This window comes from Miscanthus floridulus, chromosome 1 (assembly GCF_019320115.1).
Source record: "Miscanthus floridulus cultivar M001 chromosome 1, ASM1932011v1, whole genome shotgun sequence".
Taxonomy (NCBI): domain Eukaryota; kingdom Viridiplantae; phylum Streptophyta; class Magnoliopsida; order Poales; family Poaceae; genus Miscanthus; species Miscanthus floridulus.
In genome coordinates this window covers 153,117,962-153,129,093 of record NC_089580.1, presented here as the reverse complement: position 1 = coordinate 153,129,093, position 11,132 = coordinate 153,117,962, and the positions used below count along the sequence as shown (strand labels likewise).

Sequence of the window (11,132 nt, the reverse complement as noted above, 5' to 3'; positions counted from 1 at the left end):
AAGATAACCTATAAGGCTGTAACCGATTCCTTTTGTTGATTAGAGCCATATATCATTCATCAAGACACGGACCTGCTAATTAGAAGACATGCATGTTCCGCATTTGCTCATTATTTTTCTTAGAAGGAAACATTGCCGTTTATTTTTGTATCTGAAAGTTGTTTCATTGTCTTTGGTGCCTCTTTTTTGTATTTGTATTCCCACCAGTGCTGAATAGAAATGCTCCTGTAATTTACCATACCAACTTAAATGAAGGGATAATTGAACTGTTTAGAAAAGAAGAGGACTGTGTGTGGAGGGAAATCTTCTCACTCTTAGCAAATCCGTGCTCTAGAACCAATAACTAATAGGGACAGAATCGTGAATAAAATCGAGGAAGTAGAACTACTGAGACTTGAGAGGAATATGCAGCACTCAAATATGCAGAAACTGATCAATCATTTCTGTTTTTCATTCGATTCTTCAGTTTCCCCAGAGGGAGGGACATCGTAGGATGTATGCCCCAAGGAACAACAGATATTATGAGGTAAATATTTCTGGGGCCATTTGTATTTACTCATGAGGTTTAGATCAAATGATAGATGATCTCCTGCATTATTTTGTAATTGTATTTGTATTGTATAACCCTGGATTTAAATGCTATTCTTAAAATTATGAAGTAGTCTCTTTCTGCGTTCAGACAACAAGGCAAACACATCTTACTGTTGCTTTCTTTCACAAGGTTCTTCCCTGTTACTGAAATAGTAGTAGTGAGTAGGTATTAAGCTCTTTGGAATCACTTTTTGTCTTTTGGATTGCCTGCTCACCTCTCATGAAGCCATTTACATAAGCCTGAGCAGTACCTATGTCTCCTTTTGCTATGCTTATGGCTGGTAGTTATCTTGGAGGACGAATCCTAGCTTGTTTAGTTGAAGCCGTGATTCCCAAAGTTGCTGTTACATTATGATGGAAAACAAATATTTACGATTCTTTGAATTGAAGCAATTTTCCAATTGATTAACCTGATATCACTAGGTTTCTTCTTAGTTCCTGATTGTGTCAGAGTTTAGAAATTGTCCATTAGGGGTTGTCCAATGAACAAACAGCTGAATGAACTAGAGACATAAGAACTGAGCCACTGACATAATGATGTTCCTTTCAACAGAAGTCAGCAATGAATAAGTCTTCATCCTATCTGTTCTTGTTATAGTTCAATGTATTTTCAGGCTACATCTGATATATTTGCTTGGATAAAAATTGTAAAATATACATCTCAAAGACAAATTTTATTAGAAATTCCATACTTCCATAAGAGAGTTCAACTTAACTTCTGTCTTCAGTAGATAATTCCATTGGTACATTATGTTACCTGTGATGCATTTAAACTGTATGAACAGAAGTTGTACACAATCTAGAGATCAACTATCTCCTCATATATGTGGCTGTAAATTAGCAAGAATGTTTTCGTGGACATAAAATTGAATTTCATTCTTTTGTTTCCGGCATTATCATTCTTTTGTCACAACTGTCTATTGCAACCTTAATACTGTTTCTTCTTTCTGCTGCCTGAATACAGACGTTCTATTTTTGACACATACACATACACATACACATACACATACACATACACATACACATACACCACATGGTGCTATGGTAATGATTTCAGTTACCTGCAAGTTAGGGAATTCAAGTGAAAAATGAGCTGAAAATGTGCGGGATGATGCTACTATCTGCTTTATCTATGATTGCTCATATGTGATGTGCTCTTTACCAATGTCAACAGATGCCATTTTCGGTTGATAAAAATAATCTCTGGTTCTGATTTTTTTCATGAGGTTTCACATACATTTGTCATGCTTCTTCTACAGGCGGGATCCTCGAGCCGGCAGCCAGCGCCAGGGCAATGGCAAGGAGTCGGTCCGCCCAACATCCAGATCCATCCCCAGCAGGGGCCGGAGTTCCCCTACCCCTTCAACTTCCATCTGCCGCCGGGCTTCCGCATCCCCCCGAACATGAACTCCCAGCTGCTGCAGGTCGGACCGGAGTGTCCCATCCCGGTGCCCCCGCCGACCCCGCCTCCGTGGGTGGGACCGGGATTCGGTGCCGAACTGAGGGTGCAACTGGGACCACCCGTCCGAGGACCCGTGCACCTGTACGGGTCACCTGCGCTCTACCCGCCGCCCGGCGTCACCACCATGGTCATCCCCAGGAGGTCCTCAGGACTCTACCCGCCGCCCGGCGTCACCATCCGCCACCCCCCAACCAGCAACGGAGACCCGCCGCCGCCGCCGGAGCAGCCCGCACGCACCAGGGTCACCATCACGGCCCCACCAGCCAGCGAAGGACCCAGGCAGCCGGAGGCAACGCCGCCGGAGCAGACGGTACAATCCAAGGTCACCATCAAGGCCCCGCCGGCCGGCGAAGGGAGCTCGTCGTCGCCGTCCAAGCAGCGGGAGCAGCCCGAGACGCGTCCGTCCCAGCCGGTGCCGTTGCCGCTGCCGCGTGTGCCGACGTTCTGGTGGCCCCCGAGTGCAGAGGAGGACGCCCTCTTCACCGAGAGGCTTCATGGCCCCAGCCGCCGTTCCAGGAGGCTGCCCGTGTTCGAGGACATCTGCCCCGGAGACGAACCTAGCCAACCCCCTCCTCCTCCGCCTCCTCCGACAAGCCAACCCCCTCTGCCTCCTCCTCCTCCTCCTCCTCCTCCTCCAAGCCACCCCCCTCCGCCTCCGCCGCCGCCGCCTCCTGAGAGCCCGTGAGATGGTTCGTCGCTCCACCCCGTACATCCCTGTTAGCCGTACCGGACCCCCTACCCCGACGTCTCTGCAAAGTCGTCTCGCACCGGACGATGACGACGGTGAGTGAACTAGCGTTCAAAACTTTCTCGCGCCCTCGCTGCGGTAATGACTTTCGTGGGCGCTCCTTTTCTCCTGAACCTTGAGTAACTGGCTAACTGCGGCTGCGTCGGATTCCTCTGCAAACAAAATGCTCTGGTTTGTGGAGCTCGGTTTAAGTAGCCGTGGTTGGTTGTGTGCGAACTCTGTCAGTCCGTTTAAGTACCTGGTCGTCGTCGTTGAGAACCGTAAGGATTTGGTGCCGTAGGATCGAATGAATGCCGTTTTATGCTGGTTGGAACTTCAGTTGCATGCTGCTTCTCTTGCTGATTGTGATGAATGGTTTGCTTTGCATAGCATAGCCCCCCGTGATCTGGATAGCCAGGGCAGGACAGTCCAGCCACCTCAAGTGCAGGCTGCTCTGTTCAGCGCTGAAGGCTCATGGGCCTTCAGCTTGACCATTTCGTCCAAACAGTCTCTGGACTGATCTTGCCTTGACCATTTCGTCCTCTTGCAAAACTATCTCTTGCCACAATTCAGTGGAAAGTGGTGTAGCTTTTGCTACCGTGCATTTATTTGATTCTGGTCATGTTTCGCATCTCTCTCTTTTTATTTCATCTCTGCGAGGTTTGACATCTTCCTCTGAAGGTGAAGATAGAGCCAACATATCCGTGGAAGTGGAATCAGGAACTCACGCATGGCTATGCACTGGTACACTAGACTAGTCACTGTAGGGAAAGACTGGTGTACATACATCGGACATGTGCCCGCGGTACAGTCTTTTTACATCATGCTACAGGAACACAGAAGGCAATTGAGCGCGGCATGGTCGTATGCTCAGAGTTCAGCGCCGTCGGGCGGCGAGGCTGCTCCCTTCACCTTTTCCTTGGCCGTCTCCGCGGCGTCCCGCGTGGCCCTCACCGTGGTCGCCGCCGCCTGCTCCACCGTCTCCTTGCCCATCTCGAAGCTCCTCTTCGCGGCGTCGGCCACAGAGCCGGCGCTCCCGGCGGCGGCGGCGTCGTACCTTGGCACACGGCGACCACATACGTACCGTATCCTTAGTTGATTAGGATATGCTGCACACAAGCAACGGAGTAGGAAACCGAGCGCTATAGTTCACACATACCTGGGCTCGTCGGCGCGCGGCCGCCGGAGCTTCATCCACTTCAGCGCCGCCCAGGTGCGGAACGCGTCCAGCCGGCTGTTGAACCCCGGGATGCCGACGGCGTCGCCGACCGCAAGCTCGACGGGCTCGGCGCGCTTCCCTGCTACCTCCCCCGCCCTGCCGACAGCTCCCTGCACCCCCTTGCCGACGCCCTCGCCGACTCCATCGCCGTCGCCGGGGCGCGGTAACGACGACGTCAGGAACGCCGCCACGGAGGCCACCAGCAACGCCAGCAGGACGGCTGTCACGGCGCCCCCCTTCGCTGCCGCCGGCTGCCCGTCTTCCGCGACGCTGCCGCCGCCGCCGCCGCGGCCCTCGTCGCCCGTGGCCCTGGCGTCGACTTCGGCCTCGGCCATGGACTCAGACAGACGTTCTCAGGTGTGGAGATTCGGAGATCAACGAACTGCCGCGCATGCACGGGGACGCACGTGGAGAGGAGACCCATCCTAGCTTTTTAGTAGTGGGCGCGCGTTGCCCGTGGTTCTATGGTGACACGTCTACGATACGTGTCCAGCCCAGCGGGGAGGCCGAGGAGCTGAGGGCGGCGGCGGCGGCATGCGTGCGCCTTGTGAGTCACGGGAGAACGTGTCGAGCGCGGCAGGTGAGGGCGGTCGTGCTCTCGGCTCTCGGTCCATATGCACGGCTGCCAGCCTGCCAGCTGGTGAATTATCAGATTCGAGGAGAAGCATGACTCCACAGGTTTGACACGGATGGAGTGCCCGGCCCATCCAACCCAATTGCCGTTGCGGCTGCCAACTAACTTACGACACCACTGGGCCCAAGCCCAGTATATAGCCCATCTTAGGAAAATAGCCAATAACAAGCTACTGGCGTCCCTTCTGCTCAAAAAAAAAAAAAAAAAAAGCTACTGGCATCCCCTCCTACGCTTAAGTCTTTATTATTATTTATTTATTATTATATTAAGAGCCCGTTCTCTTCTCGTAATCAAAGGAACAAAAGAGGAAAAAATTTCCATTTACTTCCTCAAATATTGCGATCGTCCGATTTTCTTCTATAAACTACTCACTCCGTCCCTAAATAAATCAATTCCTAGAATCCGTGCAAATCAAATCAACATCTACGATATAAAATAAGCATACTATAAAAATATATTCTATAATATATCTAATATATATAACGATATTAATTCGTGTCATAGATTTTGATGGGTTTTCCTAGAAATACGATCAAAGTTTAAAAAGTTTGACTTAAGACAACTCTAGCAATCTATTTATTCAAGTGCAGAGAAGCACAAAATCAGTATTTTGACCTCCCTCGGATTTTAAAACTGTTTATTTTTGCATGGTAGTTTTGACGGTGGTTTTGCTGATATAGCGCCACTTCAGAGGAGGCAAATACTAAATAGGACTTAAGTTGAAAGTTTAGGAAAGTAAATCGAACTAGAAATATTTTTAAAGAATATATCCAAAAGTCAGAAAAAAAATATTTTCAAAAACTTATCTAAATATTTTTACACAGATACTCTAAAAGAGCGAAGGAATTGGAAATATTTTTGACCCAAATATTTCCTACCCACCTCAATCTTTGTCCATTAGACAAGCGGTCCCAGTCGGAAACAGTGCATGGGAAACTATTTATATTTACCCTCTGCGGATGTCTACCTTCAGATTTTTTTTCCTCACCGTCTTCACCGTACCCGCGCGCGTACCCACTCAGCGGTTCGCCTTTTCCCTCGTCTATTTCCCTCTCTTCTCCCTCCCCGAAACGACACGCGCGTTCCCGCATGACCTCCCGTGCCTTCATCCCGTCCGCGATCGTGGCCACTGTCGTCTCCTGGAGAGAGGAGAGGACGGTTATTCGCGACGCGGCTTTGCCCTCGGTGGCGCTGTAAACAACTACTCTACGTAGCAATCTAGCCATGGATGCTCCCTCAAGTTCTCTAGCTAGGTCAAGGATCGAGGGACCATGTCTTCACCGTAGCCCATTTGCGCTGTTCTAACAACGTTTGGCGCTACAGAATAGGTTAGCAGAGCGATCGTACGCAGGCCGTTTGGACTGTGGTACATGAGCCGCATTAATGGACGAACGCGCGCCGCACAGGTCTGCAGGCTGCGCTCCTTCTTGATGGCCGATGCAGGCGACCGTAGTAGGCGCAAGACGACCAGCAGGCAGCAGGCAGCAGCAGCACCCCGCGCGCCGGCACAGGCACAGCACGCGCGAGGACACGCGCGCACGCCGTTGGCAGCGGGAACGCCGGGAATGCACCGCGCACACGCCGCATACGCATGTCACCATGTCGCTGGCGCTAGATGCTAACCTGATCTTCGTGGATTCTGATCTTGGCTTGGCTAATTTGTCCCGTGCTGGAGATATTTTCGAGACTCCTCCTTTGCCAGTGCGCGCGGCAGACTGGTTAGCATTACTTTCATTCAAGGCCTGCTGGCTACGTTCATACTATGCGAGTGGAAGTAGAAATACAACATATATACTAATACTACACTCATGCAGTGTGATTCTACACTGCAACGTATTCTTTTAGGCATTAGTATTTAGTATCTGCATGCTGCGTGGTAATCGATGTTATAGGATGATTATATATTAGCATCAGATTAGGATATATTATTTGTCTGCAGTCAATTATTATTATTTTGTTTCATTGAACAGTGAAGTTAGTGGCAATAGAGAAGTCCAAAGGACAATGTTGGAATTGTTGAACCATGATGGATTCAGCAGCGATGATAGGATAAAGGTCAGCATTGAGTCCCCTGAACTTAATAATTATTATTATCTTGATGCTTTGGCTCAGGTTCTGTTAAAAAACAGTGCAAAAATGATTACTCAACCTTAGCAAAAACATGTATTTTGTAACTGTAATTTTTTTTTGGTTTCATACAATATTTTAGTGCTACATGCCATATTATTAACTAATCACTATAATATTTTTATTTAGGCTATTATAATGATATTGTACACAATATTTTTTAATCTTATCTATTTAGGTTGTGACTTTAGTGGGCAAATGTTTTCATATAATGTTCAAAACAATTGATCTTGATCGGAGCAACAGAGGTACAAGCTACGGTGAGGAAGTAGGTCAGTCATGAATTGGTGTGTGGACAAAATACCTTAATGGCTAGGAACTATTTCACCAATCAAGGAGCTCAATAAAATGTCTAAGAGACTGACAGAGGTACAAGCTACGCTGAGGAAGTACGTCAGTCATGAATTGGTGTGTGGACAAAATACCTTAATGGCTAGGAACTATTTCACCAAATATCTCTATCTTCAAGGAGCTCAATAAAATGTCTAAGAGACTGACAATATGTCTGTATTTGTGCATGCTTTGCACTTATATCCATTCTATTATATATGTTGTACTCCAGGAGTCAGTTTAGTGAGCACAATATCGACTAAACACACTATTGTTGAAGCACAGAAGGTGAGGTTATTTGAACAATTTACCAATTATACATTATTACTGATTGTAGTTTGATAAATAGAATATTCATCTAATTTTCATATGTAATTTTCTGTTAACGGTTTCATTAATTTGTCTTCAGCTTGATATAATGCTAGGGAAGAAAGTACTAAGGTCAACAAGGGGCTTACCTTTATCAATGCTGCTGTTTTGGAAAAATAAATTACTAGCAGTTGAACCCATTCCTTCAGTGGTAGAACTAACCATTCAAAATTAAGGGTTTACAATAGAGTTGCAAAATGTATAGCCTTATTTCTCAATTATTATGTATGAATTTTTTTAGACACATGCGTGTCGCACGTGCATATCCACTAGTATAATTAAAAATCCTAAAATTTGGTTTAATCTTAGAAAAATTATTTTACCTTGAAAAATAATGAAACTAGTTTTTTTTTTCTAAATCATGATCTATCTTATGGTGTCAAAGTTACAATCGTTTGAATCTTGACAGACTTGCTTTTGTGCTTATTTGTTATTAGAAACTCTCGTTATCCACTATAATTAGTCGATGTTGATCGTCTGGCTACATAGATGCATCAGTGGAGCGTCGTTAGGACTATCACCCTGTTCATTTGATCGTATCAGTCATGATACAATGTTTTTCTCTCACAACAAAACAGCATCAGCCGGCTTATAAGCCACATAAACGATCAAGCAAACATGGTGTCTGTATGTGTGGCGGGGTGGGCACTGGTCTCCTACCCTAGATAAATTTCCAATGTAGCTGTGTCAGCTTGCGTGGCTGCATGCACCCTGCTACTATCGGAACAAGCATAGTACCTAGAAAACAAAAATGTCACGATGTGTAGAGTGTCGGCTATTGTGAAGCTGCATTTTGTGTGAGGTTAAAAAAGGAACTAAACGTTAGTAAAGACTAAATATTCACTACTTCTTTGTCGAGTGCCTTAGGCACTCGGCAAATGCCGATATACACTCGGCAAAGCCTTTGTCCAGTGTTACACTCGGCAAAGAGCGCTCGGTAAATAGTTTATCAACAAAGACCTCTTTGTCAAGTGCAATTTATCGGACACTCGGTAAAACCTTTGCCGAGTGCTAATCTGACACTCGGCAAAGAAAAGTCGCCGTAACGGCGAGCGTCACCGTGACGGCGGCTTTGCTGAGTGTTAAGGTCAAGCACTCGGCAAAGGTCGACGCTTTGCCGAACGCCGTTGACTCAGACACTCGGCAAAGGTGGGCACTGTGCCGAGTGCCACCGGCAAGACACTCGGCAAACAGGCGAACTTTGCCGAGTGCCTTGCCCGTGGCACTCGGCAAATCTATGATGTTTGCCGAGTGCAATGGCCTTTGCACTCGGCAAAGCATGTTCCCAGGTAGTGACTTTGCCGAGTGTCATGGCCATTGCACTCAGCAAAGTGACTGAAAACAACCTTTTTTATTTGTTTTTTACATCCCATCCAAACAAACAGAAGATATATATAACAAACATCATCAACATCACATATATATCACCAACACCATATATATCACAAACATCACATATATATCACAAACGTCACATGTCTCATAATATATCACAAATAAGTTCACAAGTAATCCAAGTGCTCCATCATCTACAACCACAATTGCAAATAGAAGTACCATTACAATCACAAGCATCATCACCAAGATGGCCAATGAGGCTGATTTGGTGAAGGGTTCGCTGAAGTATGAGGATCGTTCTATGTCGCCGATTGATTCTACACAAAGAAGAAGAGATTGCATGTGTGAGACAAGATAAATATATACCATACATGAATAAAACTTTTATACTCTACTAGGTTTGGCCGTAAGCATAAACATACAAACTAAAACATTTATACTCACAGGAGTAGAATAGTGAGGAGGTGGAGGTGTAGGTGGAGCGAATAGCGAAGGTGGCGGAACTACACCCATAGCGGCGCCAAGACTTTGCATGTACTGAAGAATGTCCACCATCCTCCACTGCTCGGCCTCCCGCTCGGCCTTCACCCTCTCCATCTTCGCCTGCATCTGCTCCCGTATCCTCATCTCTTGTTCTAGCTGGGCCTACAATATATTCACCCCAATGTTACAATAATGCAAATGAAAGGTATGAAAAAACCAATGAACGACGAATATATTAACCCTAATGTTACAATAATGCAGGGTCTATCACTACGACACCTTTTGTAAAGTTCTTGATGTCTCGTCTGAATGAATGGTCAAGAGGGAGGAATTGCCGATGTTTGTCGAACGATGAATACTTACCACCATTCTGCAACCAAATGAACCTCAGACCTTCCTTGCATACCGGGCATGAGAACTTCCCGTGAACACACCAGGCACAGAATATCCCATACGCCAGGAAGTCATGCAGGGAGTAGTGATACCAAACATGCATTTTGAAGTTTTTCTTTGTAGCTCGGTCGTATGTCCATACCCCTTTCTTCCAAGCACGGACCAATTCATCAATCACAGGCTCCATGAACACACCCATATTATTCTCTAGGTGTCCAGGAATTATCAACGACAAGAATACGTTCTATCGTTGAAAGCATACGCCAGGGGGGAGATTGAGGGGGATAACGAACACATGCCAACATGTGTATGGGGCAGCCATCATTCCATAAGGATTGAACCCAACGGTTGCCAGCGCAACACGTACATTACGAACCTCTTTAGCTTTCTCATGATGAATGCCATCAAAGTGGGTCCATGCTTCACCATCGGATGCATGTACCATCCTGTCAGGATTGTATCGTTTGCCATTTTTGTGCCATGACATCTGTTTCGCGGATTCCTCGTTCATGTATAGCCGTTGGATCATCGGTATAAACGGAAGGTGCCGTAGGATTGTCACGGGAATGTCAAGCTGCCTCTTCTGGCCATCACCAGAATCTACCTCTAGGAACCTAGAGGATTTACACTTTGGACAGTACTTTGCTTCCATGTATTCTTTCCTAAATAGGACGCACCCCTTTGGGCAAGCATGTATCTGCTCATACGGCATCTTAAGTGCACGAAGGAGTTTCTGTGACTCGTGCATGCTCTTTAGCAGAAGGTTACCCTCCGGAAGTAGTCTGCCAATAACTGTCAACATACCATCGAAGGCATCTCGACTCAGGCTATACTAGGACTTTAACGCCATTATGCGTCCAATGGCATCCAGTTGAGAAACCTTTGTCTGGCCATGAAGGGGTTTCTGTGCCGCAGCAAACATGTCATAGAACGCCTTTGCGGTTGCCTCTGGCTCCTCCGTACGTCCTTTAGCGAACTGTGCCTCGTGATAGTCATTTAACATGTCTACTACTCCGGCATCTGCATCATAATCCTCGACGCGTGGTCTCACCACCTCCTCTCTCATACGATCGGCTTCACCATGGTAGACCCACCGGATATAGTTTGCCGTAAATCCATTCTTCCAAAGATGTTCCCCCATGACCTTCTTTGTTTGTCTTTTCCAGTTTGCACATTTGCTACAAGGACAACAAATTTTACTCGCTCCTTTAGCAGCCACACCAAATGCCTGTTCCAAGAAAGCATCAATCTTGTCGATCCATTCATTGGTGACCTGACCCTGACTTGCGCGGCCCGTGTACATCCACTCATGGTCCTCCATCCTCTAACATATATAGCGACAAGTAATATAAACATCAATTGCATCTACACGACGTTCCTACTATCTAATATGTGAGGATAGGTCCTAATCCCACTTGCGGATCCATAGATGATGTTTGTTTCCATGCTCTACTCCTAT

General features: G+C 46.6%; 2 protein-coding genes across 2 annotated transcripts; one reads left to right on the top strand and one right to left on the bottom strand.

Annotated features, from left to right (window-relative positions):
- Window positions 1–1,556: 1,556 nt before the first annotated feature.
- LOC136465686 (leucine-rich repeat extensin-like protein 5) lies at window positions 1,557–2,738 on the top strand. The gene has a single exon (XM_066464328.1). It carries the CDS (start codon window positions 1,836–1,838, stop codon window positions 2,736–2,738), a length of 903 nt encoding a protein of 300 aa, XP_066320425.1. The 5' UTR covers window positions 1,557–1,835.
- LOC136498189 (uncharacterized) lies at window positions 2,716–4,548 on the bottom strand. The gene is made up of 2 exons (XM_066494147.1): window positions 3,940–4,548; window positions 2,716–3,837 (listed from the first exon to the last, which is right to left on the bottom strand). The coding sequence occupies exons 1-2, from the start codon at window positions 4,332–4,334 to the stop codon at window positions 3,651–3,653; spliced, it is 582 nt and encodes a 193-aa protein (XP_066350244.1). The 5' UTR covers window positions 4,335–4,548; the 3' UTR covers window positions 2,716–3,650.
- Window positions 4,549–11,132: the final 6,584 nt, after the last annotated feature.

Coding starts and splice junctions, on each gene's coding strand:
- LOC136465686 (XM_066464328.1), top strand. CDS start 1,836: ATGCTTCTTCTACAGGCGGGATCCTCGAGCCGGCAGCCAGCGCCAGGG.
- LOC136498189 (XM_066494147.1), bottom strand. CDS start 4,334: ATGGCCGAGGCCGAAGTCGACGCCAGGGCCACGGGCGACGAGGGCCGC. Junction 3,838..3,939: donor CCGCGCGCCGACGAGCCCAG/GTATGTGTGAAC, acceptor CCGTGTGCCAAG/GTACGACGCCGCCGCCGCCG.